General features: G+C 39.3%; 1 protein-coding gene across 3 annotated transcripts in view; it reads right to left on the bottom strand.

Moving 5' to 3' along the window:
* IGSF10 (immunoglobulin superfamily member 10) overlaps positions 1-12,028 on the bottom strand; it is a 32,407-nt gene extending 20,379 nt beyond the window's left edge. The window contains exons 1-5 of one of the 3 annotated variants that reach the window (XM_024990687.2): positions 11,679-12,028; positions 10,843-11,093; positions 8,435-8,629; positions 6,912-7,041; positions 3,891-4,281 (exon numbers count right to left, since the gene is read on the bottom strand). In XM_024990687.2, the coding sequence (XP_024846455.1) occupies positions 3,891-4,281; positions 6,912-7,041; positions 8,435-8,628 (715 nt within the window). In that variant the 5' untranslated portion in view covers position 8,629; positions 10,843-11,093; positions 11,679-12,028. 3 annotated transcript variants of the gene reach the window in all.
* Between the last annotated feature and the right edge of the window lie 11,742 nt (positions 12,029-23,770).

Genomic DNA, 23,770 nt, shown 5'->3' with positions numbered 1-23,770 from the left:
TTGCTGGGTACAATAATCTGAGCTGTAGGTTATTTTCTTTCATCATTTTAAGTATGTCTTGCCATTCCCTCCTGGCTTGAAGAGTTTCTATTGAAAGATCAGCTGTTATCCTTATGGGAATTCCCTTGTGTGTTATTTGTTGTTTTTCCCTTGCTGCTTTTAATATTTGTTCTTTGTGTTTGATCTTTGTTAATTTGATTAATGTGTGTCTTGGGGTGTTTCGCCTTGGGTTTATCCTGTTTGGGATTCTCTGGGTGTCTTGGACTTGGGTGATTATTTCCTTCCCCAGTTTAGGGAAGTTTTCAACTATTATCTCCTCAAGTATTTTCTCATGGTCTTTCTTTTTGTCTTCTTCTTCTGGAACCCCTATGATTCGAATGTTGTAGCGTTTAATATTGTCCTGGAGGTCTCTGAGATTGTCCTCATTTCTTTTAATTCGTTTTTCTTTTATTCTCTCTGATTCATTTATTTCTACCATTCTATCTTCTAATTCACTAATCCTATCTTCTGCCTCTGTTATTCTACTATTTGTTGCCTCCAGAGTGTTTTTAATTTCATTTATTGCATTATTCATTATATATTGACTCTTTTTTATTTCTTCTAGGTCCTTGTTAAACCTTTCTTGCATCTTCTCAATCCTTGTCTCCAAGCTATTTATCTGTGATTCCATTTTAATTTCAAGATTTTGGATCAATTTCACTATCATTATTCAGAATTCTTTATCAGGTAGATTCCCTATCTCTTCCTCTTTTGTTTGGTTTGGTGGGCATTTATCCTGTTCCTTTATCTGCTGGCTATTCCTCTGTCTCTTCATCTTGTTTAAATTGCTGAGTATGGGGTGTCCTTTCTGTATTCTGGCAGTTTGTGGAGTTCTCTTTATAGTGGCTTTTCCTCGCTGTGTGTGGGTTTGTACAGGTGGCTTGTCAAGGTTTCCTGGTTAGGGAAGCTTGTGTCGGTGTTCTGATGGGTGGAGCTGTATTTCTTCTCTTTGTTCAGTCGCGCTCCTTTCGAAGAGTTGGATTGCTTTTCTGGGTGCCTGATGTCCTCTGCCCGCATTCAGAAGTTGTTTTGTGGAATTTACTCGACGTTTAAATGCTCTTTTGATGAATTTGTGGGGGAGAAAGTGTTCTCCCCGTCCTACTCCTCCGCCATCTTGGCTCCTCCCCTAAGACCACATTTCTTCCACATTTTAGCTTACAAATTGAGGTGTGTCTTACAGTTGAAGTTGTCTTACAGTTGTGACTGACCAGCTGGCAGTCTTGCTATAGCTACCACTGCTGGCACACACACCAGTACTGCCATAGCCATTTATATATTTTGTTTTCTCTTCAACTGAGTTACATGCACTGTTGGTATTACATAAAGATTACACTGTGCTTGCCATTAAAATAAGTTATGCATATAGAAAGGCTTGGAAACAATAAAAGGGCATAAATTTAATATTTGTGATAAAACTGTCAGAGAAAAGGCCACAAATCCATATTTCCTAGAAAAACAACACCTAGAGCTTTGTGAAACTCAGGAGTGGAAGATAGCCATAACCAGATGAAGCTGTGTTATATTTGACTACTGACCACATATGTACAAAAGGACTGTCAAATGAGGCAATTAAAGGTATGAGAAACTATCAGTCTCTTGAAATAGATGAAAAAAATGTCAAAGCAGAAGCTGATGTGACTGGAGAGGGTAAAGAGAAAAGGGAACCCTCCTACACTGTTGTAGATGATGTACCCAGTATGTGGAACTATCTAGGTTCCTTACACACATAAAAAAGAGTTAACATATGATTCTGCAAATCATACTCCTGGACATATATCCAGGGTAAACTCTAATTCAAAAAGATCCATGTGCCCCGGTGTTCATACCAGCACTTTTTACACTAGCCAAGACATGTCCATTGACAAATAAATGGAAAAAAATAATGTGGTGTATATACAATGGAATGTTATGCAGCCATAAAAAGAATGGAATAATGCTATTTGCAACCACAGGGATGGACCTAGACATTATCATACTAAGTGAAGTAAGTCAGACAGCAAAAGACAAAACACCATGCCAGTCTATACTACCCCATGCCAGGCAAGTTGGGCTACTTATTGCCCTCTTCATGAGACTTACCCTATTTATATGTACAAAGCAGTTTCTCCATCACAAATACATTATAGAAAAAGGACTAGACTTTGAGTTTCGGCTTTTCTACTTTCTAGCCATGTGAGCTGGGTGACAGTGAAAATCATAATCACATTTGTTGAATGCTTATGTCATATATTGTGCTAAGCACTTTATATGTATTATTTTAATTACCTTTTTCACTTATTGGTATCCCTATGTTACAGGTGAGAAAACTGATCTATAAGAATCTAAATGATTATCCCAAGATACCCAACTTTTCTAGCCTCAATTTCTTCATCTCTAAATTGAGGATTAAATAGAAAGCAATGAGCACAATGTCAAACACAAACTGAATATATGTTACCTTCCTGCTCCCTCCCTATTATTCCTTCCTTTTCTTTTGGTATATTATTCAAGGCAGAAGTAACTTATTGATTCTGCCTCCTATAGAACTAAATTTTCAGTATAAACATTTTGCTGTTTTTCATCCTTTCCTCATTGTCTTTTTATGTGTTGAGCATATTTATCTATAAGATAGCAAGCTCCTGGAGTGCAAAGGTGGTGTCTTTTGGTCTAAAGCAGTTCACCTTTTGACTAATTATATTGACTAACTGTATTACATATGCATATATATGTGTGTATCTATATATTTCACCACAGCAACTGCAGACTTTTTCCACTTTTCTGACTTCCAACCTTGACCCCTTGCTAGCACCCTCTTTAGTCACCTCTCCTACAACTTAACAAAGAAGGAAAAGGCATCAGGTAAGAACTTTCTTACCCCCTCCACTAGACCCATGAACTCACTTGCCTCTGTACCCACCTAGTCCTTTTCTCTCCTGTCTCCTAAGGAAAACCGCTCCACCCACCTAAAGGCTGGGTCTCTTGACATCCAGCCGTGTCAGGGGACTGGCTCAATTGACGATCTGCTCTTTCTGCAATGTTGCTACCTTCTCTCTCTCAAAAATCTCTGCTTAGCTTAAATGTGCTCATGTCTGTTTGATGCTCAGAGAGTCCTGAGTGATGGCATATTTCCATCTGGCAGTCACCCTTCTTCCCTCACTTCAAGCCAGGTCTCTCCAGGGTCAACTGGAGCCCTGCCTCCCCAACCCCTGCGTAACAATCCAGCTCTCATTGCTGTTTCCAATCAGCCGCCACTTAGATGTCAAAACCAGTGGGGTCCTTTCAGTCATTCCCTACCGACTGGATTAATTGAAATAGTGCGATTAGTTGTTAACCCATTTTCTCCAAAAGAGTATAAGCTCCACAATCACTTTTGCATCCCTATGTTCTCTCTGACTTCTTGTAACTACTTGTTGACTGAATGCATCTTGCCTCTTACTTTGCTGTCAAAGCACATTTTACATTCTGATTGCTTATCGATATCTCACCAGATGTGTAGTTAGAGCAGACACAGCGCTCTTGGTGGGTGCTTCGCTGAGCACAAGGCCTTGAATAAAACTCCAAAAAAATATGTATTGACCAAATGACTGAAAGGAAAATAAGAAGAGGGAAGGGTTTCTATGCCTTGTGGTAAGTAGGGAAGAGTAACACATGATACATTTCTTAGCTCCCAATCTTGCTAAAAGCCAGAAGTGATAATTGGATAATTGACCTGAATTAAAGATTATTCATTGATGAATTAAGACAGTTCATTCCCAATGAATTATTGACATTTCATTTTCTTTCCAGCTAAATTACTTTGACCTCCCTCACTAGTAAAACACCTCCATACAGATTTCATCTGTTGAATTATAACAAAGAAATAGTCTAGGTACCTGGCTTCTCCCGTAACCAGTCAGCCAGCCATTTCAGTTGACAGTCGCAGATCCAAGGATTCCCATGAAGATAAAGGCTTTCCAGATCAGACATGTAGGTGACCATCTCTTGAGGGATGGAGCTCAGAAAGTTATCAGACAAGTATAGATACTTAATGAAAGATGTTTTAAATATCTGGAGGTAGCGCAAGGAGACAAATGTATCCGGATGAAGCTTAGTGAGTTGGTTCCCTTCCAAGTGCACCAGTCGGAGAGAGGTGAGTCCGTAAAAAACCTCTGGGTTTATAAACTCAATGTTGTTGTGGTCCATATGCAACCGTGTCAAGCTCCTGAGGCCATAAAAAGTGTCCTTCTGAAGTTTTCGAACTTTGTTATAGCTCATTTTTAAGACCTAAGAATACAAAGAACACCCTTATTTTGTCAAAGGAATTACCACACAAAGGACAAGCATATTCATAATAAAACATACACTGAGATTATCCAGTCCTTGTGTGGATCCCAATTCGACAAACTAGCTGCAAATTAAATATGGGAATATCAGGGAAATTAGAACACTCATGAATAGTTTGTGATATTCATGAATTAATGCTATAATTTTAAGGTAAAACAATATTTTACACTTATTTTTTAAGGACTCTAATTTTGATATATATATGTTGAAGTACTTACAGATGAAACACGATATCTCAGATTTATTTCAAAACAATGCAATGAAGTAGAAAAATAGTGGGGTGGAAGTACAGGTGAAACAAGTCATTTCCCCCCTCCTCCTAGACCCAGAAAACCACTGATTTACTTTGTTTCTCTGGATTTGCCTCTTCTCAATATTTAAAATAATGGGTGATACAATATGTGGTCTTTTGTGCCTGCCTTTTTCCAACTAGCCTTATTTTCAAGACTTACCACTAGTTTAGCATATAAGTCAGTTATTCATTCATACTATTGAATAGTAGTCCACTTTATACATGTAACATGTTTATCCATTTATGAGTTGATAGACATTTGGGGTTTTTTTGTTTTTGTTTTTTTAGTTTTTAGCTATTAAGAGTAATGTGATTTTAATTGAAGTTAAAATAATTTTTCAGTATTTCAGTAGCGCTTGGGTATTCTCCAATTCCTTCTCCAGCTACCAGCTGAACATACTCTTTTTCCAAAAAGGAAAAAATGCTAGTAAAAACAATGATTTCTTATCATATTTTCCTGATTTGACCTAATCTGTCATCTCTGTTGAGAATGCTTTTCTGGAATGCTAAGTTTCCTAATAAAGAAAATTTGGCGACATGGAACAACTTTGCCCCAAATATTACCAAACTCAGTGTTCATCAATATCTATTGGAAACTTGGTCAAGAAAAACAGTAGCAATGCTATGAACAGTAGCATTGACATATATACACTACCATGCTGTATGAATTCCATGAAGAAACTCCATCTAATCTGCTGACGATATATCTTCCAAATAATAAAGCCTGATTAAACCAAGTCAACATAATCACTTATCTAGACTTAAATCTATGGCTTTACACAGCCTTCATGTGGTGTGAAAAGACTCACCGTACACTGGCAATTTATCTTTTCTAAGGGTAGAACTGACAGTTTGCTTTACTGTCATCTATGAGGACCTTGGGGAGACATCTTTTTCTAATTTAAAGTCAGGTATGGTTGTACTTCTGAACAGTAGTTTTACTTTTTAATTTATTAAAAAATTAATAGACATCATAAATTGAATTAACTTCTCTAAAGCCTCAAGTCCTACTTACAGCAGACATACCAATCTTTATGCCTGATGTTTCCTGCATTCCCTTTGTTCTTGTTCCTAAGAGTTCTTCCTACTTTTTACTTTCTTGCCTACTGGAGTAGTAATTCTTAAAATATTTGATACATTCTTAGAAGTCCTCATAACTTAAATTTTTTTTAAATCAATGCAAAAGTAACGTGAAACTTACAAAATATATTGCTCTACAACCACTATGGAAAACAGTATGGAGGTTCCTTAAGAAACCAGGAATAAAACTACCATGTGCCCCAGCAATCCCAGTACTGGGCATATACCCTGAGAAAACCATAATTCAAAAGGACACAGATAACCCAATGTTCATTTCAGCACTATTTACAATAGCCAGGACATGGAAGCAACCTAGAGGTCCATCAACAGATGAAAGGACAAAGAAGATGTACATAAATACAATGGTATATTACTCAGCCATCAAAAGGAATGGAATTGTCAGTTGTAATGAGGTATGAACTTAGAGCCTGTCATACAGAGTGAAGTCAGAAAGAGAAACACAAATACCATATATTAACACATATGTATGGAATCTAGAAAAATGGTACTGATGAATCCATTTGCAGGGCAGAAACTTGTGGATGCAGCAGGGGAAGGAGAGGGTGGACCAACAGTAGCATTGGCATATATACACCACCATGTGTAATTTGGGAAGCTGCTGTATGGCTCAGTGATGCTCTGTGATGACCTAGAGGGCTGGGATGGGTGGCAGTGGGATGGGTGGGGAGGGAGGGAGGGAGGGTGGGTGGGTGGGTGTGTGTGTGTGTGGGTGTGTGTGTGTGTGTGTAGGTGATTCATGTTGTACAGCAGAAACTAACACAACATTCTACAGCAATTATACTCCAATTAAAAATAAAAACATACTAACTCAAAAAGATTTTTTAAAAATATATTGCTTATAAAAAGCTAACTTCTGTGTAAAGATAGCAATTATTTTACAAACTACATTCAATTCCCAGATGAACATGACTAGAAGTGGCCTTTTAGAGTTACATTTTCAAGGTTGAGTAATCCCTGGGCATTGATACTTCTTTCCGTGAGCCTAAGGTATAAGAAAATCAGAATTTTCTTATTCTAATTTCCACATACTGTTCCACTTGAAATCAGTTCTTTGACATTTTCCCTTGATGTCTACGTCTGATGTACAGAATGTTAACTTTGGGGATCTCTGGGAACAGGTAGGTTTTGGAGGCACGTCTCACCTCATTAACTTGCCCCTTCCCAACACCAGTCTCACCTGCAAGGCTTGCAAGTCTGAGAAGGTCTTAGCAGGGACTGTGTGAATGCCGTTGCTGTGCAGCAGTAGTAACTCCAACTTGTTCAGGCCAGAAAAATCTGCTTCTGTTAATCTAACCAAGCTGTTGTACCTGAAATAAAAACATCATTCTGGACATAAGTCTGTCAACTAAAGTTCAAATGTCAAAGCAAAACCCAACAAATGCACACACACAACTGAATTTCACTCCCCACCTCTCACACACACACACACCCCCCACTAAAGATTCCCTGTGCTCTAAGATAACCCAATGCTTGAAACACTGGAATTCATCAGATGCCATGGAAGGTCAGCCCCTTCACCCAGCCCTTGCATTCTCAGTTAAAACTATCCTACTCACATTCCTGGAACATGCTACATCCCTTCTCATTTTCAAACCTTTGTACGTTATGTTGTATCTTCAGGTTGGAATGCCCTTGACTCCAGCCTTCTCTATTTGTGAACACTGTTAAGACCCAGCCCATTCCCTAATGACATTGCCCCTCATTCTCCCAGGTGGAATTCATCATTATGAAACAATGGTTAAGAAGCCTGGGCTCTGAAATCAAATGTTTTAGATATGATTATGAACTCAGGTACCCAGCTCCTGGGAGTAGGGCCAATGCTGGGTTAAAAAATAAAAACAGTAACCTTTTTTTGCCTCAGTTTCCTTGTCTATAAAATGCAAATAATAGAACCTACTTGAAACGGGTTTTGAGGATTAAATGAATGCATTCATGAAGAGTGCTTAGCTCAATGCCAGGACACAATTAATGTTAGCTGTTGTCAGTAGTGACTGTTCCCAAGACACTTCGTATGCTGTATTACAATTCTTAGTAAATTGTACTGATTATACATCTGTCTTTTCACTTTAACTAGTTTCTACACATGAATAATGTATACTTCATCATTGCATCCCTGGTACCATCCTTGTGTTTGGTCCATAGTAGGTGCTCACTAATGTCAAAAGATATTAAGTCTGCCTTTTCATTCATTCACACACGTTTGTTCACCAACCTTTAAAATACAGTCACTTTTTAGCAGATTTAATTACTTATGAATTTTTTAAGTATTTTAAATAAGTCGGTTTCTAGGGGAAAAAAATCCAAAGGCTTAAAAAAAAAAAGAAAAAGATCTAGTTAACTTTTCATATATATAGGAGGACATTTACCTCTTATGGATATTATCATAACTCTAATTCTTAGCAAGAGTTATTTTATTACTCAGCAAAAATAGAGCCAGAATGAAGCTTTTCTATAATCATGGGGGTCTCAGCCTACCATGAATGACTTTGGGTTCTAGAAAAACTTTCCCCTAGTAAAAGCTTACAGGGAAAAATTTTCTTATTGCCCCAGAAAGCTTAAGATCCTCATGCACTCATTTCAGAAGGAAAGTATTATTAAAAGAATTGTAATTAATCTACCAAAGTCACAACTGTTTTGGGGACATCACCAGTGTACTCAATCCCTCCCTGAGAAGGAAGCAAGACAAGCGCCCTCACGCACCCTAAATTGATACGTTCCACGTTGGGTGGGATGCTCTCTGGGATGGAGGTGAGGTACCGAAACGTGCAGTGCACCTCTGTAGGCACGTAACAGGCACAGCGGCGAGGACAGGCCCCGCCCCCGGGGAGGGCTATCAGGCAGATTGCAGTGAAGGAGAGCAATAAGTTGGTGCTTCCCCTGCCTTTGGGCTTCATCCTGAAAAAACATCATACCTCAGTTATAAATATGGTTTGAGCAGAGTTCCAGTAGACCACACACAGTAACGGGTAATCTGGGACACCGTCCTGTAAGGTTCAGTTGCTCAATCGTGCCTGACTCTTTGCGACCCCATGAATTGCAGCACGCCAGGCCCCCCTGTCCATCACCAACTCCTGAAGTTTCCCAAACTCGTGTCCATCAAATCAGTGATGCCATCCAGCCATCTCATCCTCTGTCGTCCCCTTCTCCTCCTGCCCCCAATCCCTCCCAGCATCACAGTCTTTTCCAGTGAGTCAACTCTTCGCATGAGGTGGCCAAAGTACTGGAGTTTCAGCTTTAGCATCATTCCTTCCAAAGAAATCCCAGGGCTGATCTCCTTTAGGATGGACTGGTTGGATCTCCTTGCAGTCCAAGGGACTCTCAAGAGTCTTCTCCAACACCACAGTTCAAAAGCATCAATTCTTCGGCGCTCAGCCTTCTTCACAGTCCAACTCTCATATCCATACATGACTACTGGAAAAACCATAGCCTTGACTAGACGAACCTTTGTTGGCCAAGTAATGTCTCTGCTTTTGAATATGCTATCTAGGTTGGTCATAACTTTCCTTCCAAGGAGTAAGCGTCTTTTTAATTTCATGGCTGCAGTCACCATCTACCATGATTTTGGAGCCCCCCCAAAAAAATCTGACACTGTTTCCACTGTTTCCCCATCTATTTCCCATGAAGTGATGGGACTGGATGCCATGATCTTAGTTTTCTGAATGTTGAGCTTTAAGTCAACTTTTTCACTCTCCTCTTTCACTTTCATCAAGAGGCTTTTTAGTTTGGTTATTAGGGACCAATTTCATTTGCAACTTTTATGGTAAAGCTAACTACAAAGCCATAGTGTGTGCTGGCCTCATATGGACTTTTGTGACAAGCAGGGTATTTATTGCTGTGAAAATTCCTTTACAGATTTTCACTTCTTAATGAAAAGCAGGAATCCCTTTTACTTAGGGATTCATTAAAAAAAAGAAAATGGAAAGCATAATGGCTATATTGTGACAACTGAAATACATAAAATTTAGTTCCTGTTTATACATTAATTCTTTTAGACTTAAAAAAAATTAATTATAAAGCTAATACGTGTGCAACACTGAAAAGTTAGAAGTTGTAAATAAGTCAAATAAAATAAAGTTACTTATACTCCCCGCCACCCAGATATAATCAATAACATTTTGTTCTATTCCTTCTAGCCTTTTCTTTATTGGATGTGTGTGTTTCTGTGTATGTGTGATCAAGTGAAGTTTCATAATACATGTTTTATCACTGAGCATGTTTGGTTTTTCATTTTCTTAAACCTTCAAAAACACTTTTAGTTAGAGCTGTCATCACTGAAAGGATGAATAAATCTCTTCCTAATGTCATAAGTCATTGCCAAAAAAAGACAAATTATACACGTCACTGCCAAATGATGACCATAACGAATAGTAACTGACCAGCTGAGAGGGCTTGAGCCTTATACCTGCCCTACAGTGGGCCACGCTGACCCCTCACAGGCATGATGCTGTTTTTGCTCTGCTTAGAACATCCCTCTGCCTCTTCCCTTGGTCCCTTCTCCTTCTCACATCTGCTGTGGGGGTGGGGGCATAAGCAGAGAAGAAACATGCTCAGCTTGTTGGAAAAAATGGTATCTGGTACCCACATGTGAGGCAAGCCCAGGGATCCAAACCAAATTTTTGCCTGCAATTCAGAACATATGAAGATGTAATAAGATCTCTATTATGCTTTTCTAAGAAAAGTCATCTTCAAAGAATGGTTTCTTTTAGATTCTACCAGCAGCCATCCTTTAACTACAAACTACATTTAAAATAACATGAAATGCTAAATTGCTTGTATCTTCATATAGGTATAAATATCATGGAATTAGAATTTAGCCCAAATTAAAATCTAATTCTGGTTTAATCAGATGGCCACTTATGTCATTGTAACTGTCTGGTTACCAAATATTTAAATAAATATGTGATTGGAGACAGCATTTCCACCTTCTTATAATTAGGCAAGCAAAGAAAAGAATAGGTTGAAAGCAGTTCTGTCGCTCAGCTAGAAAAATAGAAGTTCTGGGTTTGCCCACTTGAGAGTTACTGAAAAGAGACCCAAAAGTCTGAACACATGGGAGCGGTTTCCCATACACCTGAAAATGTATATAATGAAATAGAAATGGACAGTACCTGAGCTCTTCTGTCGTCGTCCTGAATCCTCTCCTGACATAGGCAAAGACTGAAAATCTTCCCAAGAAATGGAGAGTTGTACCCACAGCTGAGTGAGGAAGCGTTCTCTTCTCTGCTCCCCAGGTGGGCGAATGGCTTGACCTTTCTGGCTTACCGCAGGAGTACTGCTCTGAAGAGAGACCTGGAGGCGCTTGGACAGCTGCAGCGTGGATAACCCAAAGTCGGCAGTCAGAAGTGTTTCTTCATAACTGCTGTTGTTACAGAAACAAAACGCAAAGTGGAGGTTTGGAAGTGTACTTTCTCCTGCCTCAACAGTGCGCTTCAGTTCCCCTTAAACCTGTCAATTTAGGTATATCTATTAGCATCACTCCATTTTACCCCCAAGTCCCAGGAGTTTCTCCTCCCTTAGCCTTTACGGGCAAATCTATCATAAATGCCCACAATAAGGGTCTCTACCTACTGACGAATCTTTACTAAGAGTGTGTCTTTTCTCCGGCAGCAGTCACTGAAGAGGTGATTTTTTTTTTTTTTTTTTTTGCTTTAATTCCTTTCCCTCATCGGCCCTTGCTCCACCCCTCCCGACTCTCGCCCGTCCCTCGCTGCTCGCCTTGCCCAGACTGGGACAGAGGACTAGCTGCCTTCCCATGCCAAGCCCCTCGCTGGCGCGGGTATCGGTCCTCTCCTCTTCCCAGCAAAGGACTGACGGAGCCGCTCACCTCTCCGCCCAGGTGACCAAGGGGATCCCGCCGCTGGCATTTCCTGAGTTCAGCTGCCCGGGGCAAAGGGACCCTCCGGAGCTGAGGAAGGGAAGGCGGGGCGGGGCGACGTTGACTTACGTGTCTGGGGACTGAGCCGAGGCTCCACGGCACACAGACAGATAATAAACGACCACCCAGTTTTATTTTTGAGAAGGCACGTATGCCTGCTCGCTTCTCGTTTCCTCCGCTTTTTTCTAAATCCCGGGATTTCTCAGGCGCATTCTGACTGGTGCGCAGGGCAGTTTCAGCCGGGGGACCTTATCCACGTTTATCTTCTCCACCTGTTGAATGTAAGGACTTGGCTTTAATCACTGTGAGCTCTTCTCAAGTCTGAGGGTCCCCAGAGTTAGGTCTGAAGGCTGAGAGGTAGCGATGATAACCTGTGATACCTGCAGTTTGATTTTTGTGGGCCAATTTTGGAGAAACCTTTCCTGTTGAAAGGGATTAACAGCACACTGAGTTTAAAAGCTGTTTTTCTTCTGAGGGTGTGGTTTTGGGACCAGCAGCGTCAGCATGATCCTAGACCTTGTTAACAAAACATAAATGCTTAGGGTCCATCCCAGACCCACAGAATCAGAAACTGCAGGGATGGGGCCTGGGGTCTGTGTGTTAACAAGCCTTCCAGATTGTTCCCATGTAGCAAATTTTGAGGATTTTTGCTGGTTTAAGGAAATAACTTCTTATAATGACAACAGGGTTTACTCTGGCAATATTATTATAAGCATTTCCCAAATACCAACTCATTTAAACTTCACCAAAAAATCTAAAAGGAAAATGTTCATGTCATTTCACAAGTTAGGCACATAAAGGTAAGTGACTCACCACAGGTCATTGCCAGCTTGTGAGTAGAGAAAGTTGATTCAAACCCAGGCAGCCTGGCTCTCCAGCCTGAACGGTTAGCCACAAAGCTTCGGCTGCCTCACAGCCCACTTAGCCAAACACTGGGAATGCCCCCACATCCAGCAGCTAAACGTTCAAGTGATTTATAGTTAGTAATAAGTGAGTCAGCGGCCATGGTTGAATTATAGAATCAGGAACTCTGAAGTAACTCTAGAAGTACATGTGATATGAACATGGTTTTTAAATCTGCAGAGCTGACATGGTTAAGTTAAAAAGTCACATGTGATGTGCAGACTTAGACACTTGCTTGGGAAATATGGCATATTTGTGGGTTCTTGGCATCCACAGTTTTTCTTCCAAAGCTCCATGAGGTGACCACCTCATGGCATCATACTCTTTTGTTAGTTTCTAACCCAGGTCCGGACTTGCAGACCCTTGCTAGGATGAATCACAGAAAGATGACCATGGCATGTTACAGGGCTCTTTATTTTCCCAGGATGGATACAAGGGTCATTTTTTGTTTTTGTTTTTTGCTGTCAGTTTTAAAAAAGAACTATTATTAGGAATGTTTGGTTCTTTTAAAGAGTTTTTATAAGAGATGTGTCTACAGCTGCTTTGTGTCAAGAGTTCTGCATGTATTTTCTACTTTTATTTAATCTGCCAGAATTATTAGAAACTTGAAGGCATGTTGGGACTAATTCTAGTTCAACTTGCCCTATTTAATAATGCATGCTGTGTGCTAACTCACTGTCCGACTCTTTGCAACCCCATGGATTGTAGCCTGCCAGGCTTCTCTGTCCATGGGATTCTCCAGGCAAGAATACTGGAGTGGGTTGCCATGCCCTTCTCCAGGGGATCCTCCTGACCCAGGGATCAAACTGGAGTCTCTTAAGTCTCCTGCATTTGTAGGTTCTTTACCACTATTGCCACCTAGGAAGCCCTAAATAACAACAATAGTAGTAGTAGTAATAATAATTATTGCTATTATTGTCAGAATATGTATGTGCCAGAGGCTTTACATGTGTTGTTTAATTCTCAGAAATATTCTCATGAGGTAGGCATTAAAATTATACCAATTTTCAGGTGATATTCTAAATAATTCAGAGCCAGAATATACTGAATTAATTTTAAAACTCTAACTCCCTATTCTTAAGACCCTTGTTTCCCAGTTTCCTCCACTTCTGTTCATATTTATACTATTGAAAAATTTGGAGGGTCCACAGCATATGAAGGATCAAAGTTTGACCATTCTCCTTTATAACCATACTTTATAGTGTTTCTATGGATTCTTAAGGTGTATAGATCAATTTCATGCTTGAATATGGCTTCATTTAATGTTTATAAGAAATAAGTAAAATTCAGTCATAATAATTCCATTTTATATAAAAAGAGACTGAGGTTGACTAGGTATATGAATTGCTAAGATCTCACATTTGAAGTTGATCTGAACTAATGCTATACTTCTTGGACTGTGGACTGTATTTCACCTACACCTTCCAAATGGTTTGCCATTTTAATTACCTCCCACTATACCTAGTATTTTTCTTTAAATCACTCCTCCCTTCTTCTTTCTAAGTCTTTCCCTAAACAATAAGATCAGTAAATTCATAGGTTTGATATTTTTTCTAGTAAACATGACAATAAATATACATCTTTTTTACCCTTTACATCAGCCCCTGGGAATTTACATCTCCCCATCTCTATGTCATTTGCTTGACTTGTTATCATTTTTGGTATTTATGTACTTCTTATACTTCATCTCTAATATATCAACTGTGCCACTTTTCATTTCACCCCCAAATATTTCAAAGCAAATAATACCAACAAATCAAGTCTAAGATGTTACATCATATCAGATCAGATCAGTTGCTCAGTCGTGTCCAACTCTTTGCGATCCCATGAATTGCAGCACACCAGGCCTCCCTGTCCATCATACAGCACCTGACAATTTTAAAAACTCCTTTTGTTTGTTTGTTTTTTGGCCATGCCCTGAAAGATCTCAGATCCCCTACCAGGGACTGAACCCAGGCCATGGCAGTGAAAGCCCAGAATCCTAACCGCTAGGCCACCAGGGAACTCCTGAACTTATGTATTGTTTAAGAACTCACTCATATGTATTTTGGGCTTCCCTGGTGGCTCAGATGGTCAAGAATTCACCTGCAGTGCAGGAAACCCAGGTTTGATCCCTGGATTGGGAAGATACCCTGGAGAAAGAAATAGCAACCTACTCCATGGGATTCTTGCCTGGAGAATTCCATGGACAGAGGAGTCTGGCAGGCTACAGTCCATGGGGTTGCAAAGAGTTGGACACAACTGAGTGACTAACACACACATACACACACACACACACACATATGCATTTCAACAGATAAACATAATGTTAAAATTACTGTATCTCTTAATTAGGACTGATAATTACTAGCTCCCAGCCCTATAATTTTCTCATTAATTAATCAATTAATCAAACAATCAAGTCATATGCTTAGTGAATACAACAGCAGTGAAGTAGACTAAAATCCTGGCCACTTATTTTGTGCAATTATATGAACTTGTCTAGTAGAGCAAGTGATAAGTGCCATGAAGAGAAATAGTGCAGAAAATGGAGATTGAAGTCAATCAGCATCACCCCAACTCAATACAATTGCATCTCAGCCAACCGAAGTTAAGCTGCAAACCCTAAGGCACTTATTTATCAATGAACAATTAGTATTTCAGGCTTCTAACCATTTAGACTTTAGAAAGCTATGTATGGGTACAATTTTGGAAGATTTAGAGGCATTTTGAAATGGATGGTCCTCTTGTGAGTCCAAAAGCTCCAGATTATAGGAAATATAAAAGCTACTTAGGAGGCAATTGTCATAGTACTATCTCAAAATGACAAATTAGTGGTTTTGAGAGTAAAGAAATATATTAGATAGAGGAGGTATGTAGGGACCAGAATGGTTAGGAATGTATATGGAGAATAAAGGAGAAATAAAAGAGAAATGATGGATGAATTTTAACATTTTTCATTGCTGACTTCCAAGGACCCTGGGAAAACTAGGACTGAAGCAGATAAAAGTGAGAGCCCCACACAGATGCAAACCTGAGAGAAGACCAAGACAGAAGAGGGAGCACTATAATGATCAAGTATCCACAGTTGTCAAGACTTTAGAAGCAGATGTCTATAGGGCAGCCTTACTGACTGTAACACTGTAAACTGATCACTAAATGCTACATGTTGCTTTTCTAACAGGTACTGTATCAAAGGCCATCATTGGTGGATATTTGCAGTTTGTCATGATTTCTTGGGAGAAGGCAATGGCACCTCACTCCAGTACTCTTGCCTGGAAAATCCCATGGACGGAGGAGCCTGGAAGGCTGCAGGCTATGGGGTCGCTGAGGGTCAGACACGACTGAGCGACTTCACTTTCACTTTTCACTTTCATGCATTGGAGAAGGAAACGGCAATCCCACTCCAGTGTTCTTGCCTGGAGAATCCCAGGGACCGGGGAGCCTGGTAGGCTGCCGTCTATGGGGTCGCACAGAGTCGGACACGACTGAAGCGACTTAGCAGCAGCAGCAGCAGTATGATTTCTTAAGGATGGGCAGGATATACATCTAAGGATTCTCACATCTGTGAGATGAAATCTCAAAAGCTGTCCAAAGGTGAATGTCCTGTGTGTGTGAAAAGAGGGTGGTACAATGTTGGTGGAATTCCACGGGCGTTTTCTAAGAGCAAACAGTGTGTGAGCCAGTACTTATGGGAAACTCAAGAGCATTATAGTCAATCTCACTAACAACCCTAGAAGTTGATTTTCGAGGATGAACAACTTTGAGGTGGTTTCTGAGGTCAGCCACTAGGAAAAGGAGTGAGGAATACAAAACTGTAATTATGGGTAGAGCATACACAATGTCTAATTAAGTCATTAGCCACTGTCTGAAGCTTTCTTCTCACTGAGGTATTCTGGTGTTCGAGTTTTGTTTTCCTGATACACATGGTAGGGATTCTGGGTGGAGTGAGTTCTAGAGAATCACATCCTTGTCAGTTAATGCCTTAAAAATTATGTTTTTTTTAAAGATTATTTTTTTTTATGTGGACCATTTTTTGTCTTTATTGAATTTTTACAATATCACTTCTGTTTTATGTTTTATTATTTTTTTTTGGCCACAGGGCATGCAGGATCTTAGCTCCCTGACCAGGGAGCTCACCCCCTGCATCTGGAAGGTAAAGCCTTAACTACTGGACCACGAGGGAAGTCCCTGAAAAATTATTTTTTAAAGCCAATGACTGCACTACTTACATTCTTATCACTCCCTTCTACTGTTCTCTTATCTCAGTTTGAGTCTTTGCCTTAATTCTATATTTTATTAGAATCTTGCCCTTCACAGATACAAAATGCAATATTTTCCAGATCCAGTCTCTCCAATGATAAGGAAAAGTAATAAAGCCATATATGTGTGCGTGTAAATATATATATACAGACATACATACACACACATACATGGCTGCATTTTCAAGTACTTTATAGCATTAAGCACAGATAGGATAAGTGAAGGAGTTTCTTAGGGGATGGGTGTCTTGGAATTTTAAGATTTATTTTACATACATCATAATCACAAAAAATATAGATGTTTTTCTTTTTATTCATCACTATTATTTTAAGTCACTAAACATAGTTGTAAAACATATTAGACACTCTCTTGGACTAAGCTACAGACATGTTAGGACATTATGAAAGAACAAAGATTTATGTGGAAAGATTCAGTAAAAAAAAGATTCCAAAGACCACAATCATCACACAGTTACTCTATTTTTTCACTTCTTCCAATACAGAATTTTATTAACACACTCTGAGAACAATCACGGAATGCAGAAGAAAGTCTATGGTTTTAGAGCAGAGTTAGAAAATTTTTTCTGCAAAGGGCAAGATAGTATGTTAGGCTCTGTTGGTTATAGAGTTTCTATCACAAGTACGCAATTCTGTCACTGTTGTGAAAGCAACCACAGACATTATGTAAATGAATAAGCAGGGCTGTGTTTCAATAAAATTTCATTTATAACCACTGAAGTTTGAATTTCATATAATTTTTATGATATATCATAACGCTATTACTCTTTCGGTTTTGTTTCAATCATTAAAAATATTCCTAACTTAAACACTGTACAGAAACATGCAATGGGCTGGTTTGACCAGTGTTAGTACTTCTGTTTTAGAGCTAAGCATCCCCACTGGGTCCTCTATGGTGGAGAGGTGATCTGATCTGAATCCAAGCATTTAGTGTCACATTAAACTGATCTGACTTATAAAATACAAAAGGGAAGAGTTTGAGGGTTTTCTTTCACTTCAATGTCTGGAATTAAATGGCCAAACATGATTTAAGAGGTTTATCTTCAGCAGTCAAAAGTTACTTTCTGGATGGATAATAGGTGTTTTGTAATTTGGAATTTCTTCATGGAATATTCTGTGCTAATCTTGCCAGAATACAGCAGTGACATACTCCAGCATTGTTGAGATTCTGACATATTACTTAACAGGATGCCTAACTAGACATAATTTAAAACCACAGTTCACAAGTAAATGCCCCTTTTCTTCTTGGAGTTCTGTATTTAGGAAAGAGAGAATTTACTTGTGATCATTATGAGATGATTTAAACTCCAATGCTCTATAAGAATAAAACATTTTGCATTTGAAAAGGACAAATTCTAAGAGATAAAAGGACAGCCAAGGCCCACCCTTAGGGACTGAAAAAGAGTGTGCTATGGAAGGAAAAATGTAAGTGATGGGATGAAGTCATAGAGGCAGCTTTGGATGAGATAAAGCCCTTTCATATTAAATTACACTGATATATGTTCAGGGAAGGTTAGCCTAAACCAAAAATATCAAGAGTAAGACTAATCAAATACACAAGAAGAGGTATTTAATTTGCTATTATCTCCCAACACCTGAACTCTCAGGCAAATACTCTTTAAAGTTTTTATCTTATTTTTGTGCTAAATCTAAGTTAGGAAAGCTATGTCTGCAAATTATAGCAGGGAGACTTTTCCATATCACATAGTTCAGATCAAAGAAATACTAGCTGCTGCAGTTCTAAGAGTTGAGAGAGCTGAAGTTGAAAGCATTCAAATAGATGAATTTTTCTTTCCTGTATAAAAATTAAATACAATACTGGAAGGAAAGTAGGATGTTGGCCATTCATAAGCTGGGATAGATTCACTGCAGGTCTTGATGAGGAAAATAGAAACTGGGTGACTCCTGCTGCTGCTGCTAAGTCGCTTCAGTCGTGTCCGACTCTGTGCGACCCCATAGACGGCAGCCCATGAGGCTCCCCCATCCCTGGGATTCTTCAGGCAAGAACACTGGAGCGAGTTGCCATTTCCTTCTCCAATGCATGAAAGTGAAAAGTGAAAGTGAAGACGCTCAGTTGTATCCAACTCTTAGCGACCCCATGGACTGTAGCCTACCAGACTCCTCCGTCCATGGGATTTTCCAGGCAAGAGTACTGGAGTGGGGTGCCATTGTGACTCCTACATATATCTAAACCAGTTGTTCTTTCTGGCTAACATGAAAACAGAAAGTTTAAATGTCTTTTAATTAGTTTTATTTTCTACTCTTTTATAGTTTTAAATCTGTCCCTCAAAGGAATATAACTGAGTAGTCTACTTACTACTCACTGTTTAAATTCTCCACTTAATAGGTATAATATAGCATGGGAAACTCCTGGCTAATTTTACAGACATGTACACAGGACAGTTCACCAGTTAGCACAGTGGTTAAACATATCCTCCATTAAAACAAAAACACAGAACAGAGCTTTCCTTGTTAGGACCAAGAGTTTTTATTGGGATCTAAGAGCTCTAAATGTATAGCTTGTAAATATGTCACTTTCTAACAATGTCAGGGAATATGGAAAGCACACCTATGAAGTGATCTCAGAGTCTGGATAGAGGTCCATTACCTATAATTTTTTTTTATTGGGGTATAGTTGCTTTACAATATTGTGTTAATATATGCTGTATAATGAAGTGAATCAGCTATCCATATACATATATCCCTTCCCTCTTGGACCTCCCTCCAATTCCCCCTACATCCCACCCATCTAGGTCACCAGAGAACACTAAGCTTAGCACCCTGTGCTATGTAACATATTCCCACTAGCTATATTTTACACACGGTAGTGTAAACATGTCAATTAATAAAAAAATACACACACGCACTCCAGTGTTCACTGTAGCACTGTTTACAATAGCCAGGACATGGCAGCAACCTAAATGTCCATCAACAGAGAACCACATCGATAAAGATGTGGTACGTATATACAATGAAATATTACTTAGCCATTAAAAGGAACAAAATCGGGTCATTTGTAGATGTGGATGGATCTAGAGACAGTCATACAGGGTGAAGTCGGAAAGAGAAATACCTATAAATTATTATACATAATGTGTTTTGCATCTTCCTCTTCAATGCCATCATTACCTGCATCAGTGACTCACCATGTAGCGTGCACTCTACAGAAAGAGTTATATTATGAAGAAGCATAGTCTTTGCTTTGAGGAGTTAATATCCAGTGAAGAGAACAAGACAAAGGAGCAATTATCACCTTTATCACTTTATCACACTTACCTGTAGAGGAGTATACACCTAAATGACCATGTATGAAGATGGCCATATGTTTATTGTTGCTTTGTTTAAAAAAAAAAAAAAAATGCCTGTTCATGGAAGTGGCCAGGATGGTGGAGTAGGAAGACCCTAGCTCATCTCCTCTCACAGACATGGCAAAATTACAACTATTCACAGAGCAACTATTGATGAAAATGACCTAAACAGTAGCAGAAATGATCTACAATTAAAGATAAAAAGGAGGAACAATAACAAGATGGGTAAGAAGACTATAAAGACAGTATAGTCTTTATATTCAAGTATAGTCAAGACTCATATCCGTAGGTGGGTGACCCACAAATGGGAGGATAATTACAGTTGCAGAGGTTCTCCCAGAGGAATGAGGAGTCCAAGCCACACATTAGGCTCCCCACCTTGGGGCTTCCGGCACTGGGAAGATGAACATCAGAACATTTGGCTCTGAAGGCAAACAGGGCTTACTCTTGGGAGAGCCATAGAGCTGGAGGAAATATAAAACTCCACTCTTAAAGGGTGCACACAAAATGTCATATGCTGAAACCTAGGCAAGAAACAGCAGTTTGAGAGAAGCCCGTGGGTCAGACTCATTTGCTGATCTTGGAGACTCCCAGAGAGACAACTAGAGCTCACTTTGGGGGACACAGATGCTAACAGCAGGCATTATAGGGAGCTCATTCTACCATGAAGACATTAATGCTGGCAAGCACCATTTTAGAGTTGTCCCTCTAGCTTATTAGCAATGAGGCCTGGCCTCACCCACCAGTGACAGAACCAATACTTGGATGCCTTGGGTCAAGCAGCTAGCTGGGCAGGGGCACAGCCACATCCACCACCAGGCCAGCTGCATTAGGACTCCTGAGCCCCCAACTGCCACCAAGATGTGACCCATTCTCAGAGGGCCCAGGACCCAGTCTTGCCCACCAGTGCACCAGCACTAGAACCAGGACCACCTAGGCCCTGGCCGCACCCAGTAGCAGGCTAGCATCAGCTCTGGGGCATCTTGGGCCCCTCAGCTGGTGCCCGAGGGTCTGACCCCACCTACAGTGGGTGACAGGCTGACACCAGCTTCAGGTTCACTGGACACTGCAGCCAGCCATATCAGGAACTAGCCCACTCACCAGCAGCCAAAACCATCTCCAGGAACCCCCAAGGCCAGAGACCACAAGATCCAGCTCCATTCACCAGTGAGCTGGCACCAGCCCAGGGACCCCTGGACTTGACCTGGGTATTAGTGGGCTGAAATCAACTGTGGAACCCCAAGGAGCCTGCATCCAAAGACCCCAGAATTCAGCTCCACCCAATAGTGAGCCAGCACTAGCCTCAGGATCCCTATAATCCTGCAGCCAGAAACCTTGGGACACAGCTACACTGAGGGCAGCCATGCTAACTGGGCTTCCCATGGTAGTCAACCACCTATAACAGAAAGACCCAAGAAGCCCACATAGGGCTACCCCTAGAGCACATAGTTCTGGTGACTAGAGGGGGAGTACACTGCTGGGACACGTGTCTCCTTTGTTCTCCAAAACTGGAAAATGTAACCAACCTACCAACTACATAGAAATATAAACAGTGAATTAGGTAAAATGAGTCAATAGAGGAATATGTTTCTAACAAAGGAACAAGATAAAACCTTAATAGAATGAAATGAAGTCAAAATAAGAAATCTACCCAACAAAGAATTCAAAGCAATAATCATAAAAATGCTCAAAGGCCTCAGGCAAAGATTGAACGAACACAGTGAAACTGTACGAAGAGCTAGAAGACATAAAGAAGAACCAAAAAGAGCTGAAGAATATAACTGAAATTAAAAATACCCTAGAAGGAATCAACAGTAGACTAGATGATAAAGAAGAATGGATAAGCAAACTAAAAGATGCAGGTTCAGTGGAAATCACTGAAACTGAACAGAAAAAAAACGAATACAGTTAAGTTCCCTACATATGAACCTTCAAGTTGCAAATTTTCGAAGATGTGAAAGTGCACTTACATATGCAGTCATGTGAGTTAGTTCACATGTTTGGTGTACATTGTCACGTGTATGCATTCTCTACAAGTGGTTGTGCATTTATGTACTTTACTGTATAGTACTGTACAAAATACAGTAGTTCCATATCTTTATTTCAAGCCCAGGATGTCTGAAAGCAAGTGTAAAAGCAGCGGTGATGTGGCTGATAATACTGTACTTTTTAGGGTACTGTATTGTAAGAGTAAAAATATTTTGGGGGTGTTTGTTTTTATGTATTATTTGTGTCAGAAGTATGATAAAACTATTACAGTATAGTACTGTAGAGCCAGTTTTGTTAGTTGGGTATGTAGGCTAACTTTGTTGGACTTATGAACAAATCGGACTTACCAATATATTCTTGGAATGAAACGTATTGATATGTAGGGGACATATCATAAAAAGAAGAGACCTCTGAAATAATATCAAACATACTATCATTTGTATTACAGAAGAAACAGATAAAAGAGCAGAGAAATTATTTGAAGACATAATAGCAGAAAGCTTTCCTAATCTGGGAAAGGAAACAAGCATCTAAGTTCCAGAAGCATTGAGTCACAAACAGGATCAACCCAAAGAGGACCACACCAAGAACATTGGAATTAAAATGGTAAAAATTATAGATAAAGAGAGAACATTTTTTGTGTGTGAGGGAAAAGCAACAAGTTATATGTAAAAAGTAAAGGAACTCTCTTAAGACAATTAGCTGACTCATCATTAGAAATTCTGCAGGTCAGAAGGGAATGGCATGATATATTTAAAGTGATGAAAGAGGAAAGCCTGCAATTAAGAATGATCTATCAAGGCTTTTCTTATGATTTGAAAGAGAAATCAAAAGTATACAGACAATCAAAAGCTAAAAGAGTTCAGTATCATGAATCCAGTTTTATAAGAAATGTTAAATTGACTTTTCTAATTAGAAAAGGCCACAGCTAGAAATATAAAACTGATAAAGGAAAACATCTCATTGGTAGAGTCAAATATACTGTAAATGAAGTAAACAAACCACCTATAAAGCTAGTGAAAGGTTAAAGACAAAAGCAGTAAAATCATCTATTGTTTATACCTTAATTACTTTTTGTGGCTATAGATGATTTTACTGCTTTTGTCTTTAACCTTTCACTAGCTTTATAGGTGGTTTGTTTACTTCATTTACAGTATATTAGCCACAATAAATAATTAAGGCATAAACAAAATTAAAAGATACAAAATATGATGTTAAAAAATACCAAATTCTTGTTGGGGGAATTAAAAATGCAGGATTTTTAAACTATGTTTGAACTTAAGGGATAAGGCAACTTGAAGTAATCATGTATATGTATAGATTGTTGTATATAAACTTCATGGTATCCACAAATCAAAAATATGTAAAATATATACATACAAAAAAGAGAAAGAATCCAAACATAACATTAAAAGTGGTCATCAAATCACAAGGGAAGGGAGTAAAAGAAGAAGAAAAGAACAAAAAAGAACTGCAAAACACCCATAAGAAATTAACAAAATGGCAATAAGCACATACCTATCAATAATTACTTTAAATATAAATGAACTGAATGCTCCAGTCAAAAGACAGAGTGGATGAATGAACACACAAAAAAGCTCATTTATGCTGCCTACAAGAGACTCACTTTAGATCTAAAGACATTTTACAGACTGACAGTAAGAGGTTGGAAAAAGTTATACCATATAAATAGAAATGAAAA

This window comes from Bos taurus, chromosome 1 (assembly GCF_002263795.3).
Source record: "Bos taurus isolate L1 Dominette 01449 registration number 42190680 breed Hereford chromosome 1, ARS-UCD2.0, whole genome shotgun sequence".
In the NCBI taxonomy this organism is placed as follows: domain Eukaryota; kingdom Metazoa; phylum Chordata; class Mammalia; order Artiodactyla; family Bovidae; genus Bos; species Bos taurus.
This window is presented reverse-complemented; position numbering and strand designations above follow the sequence as displayed.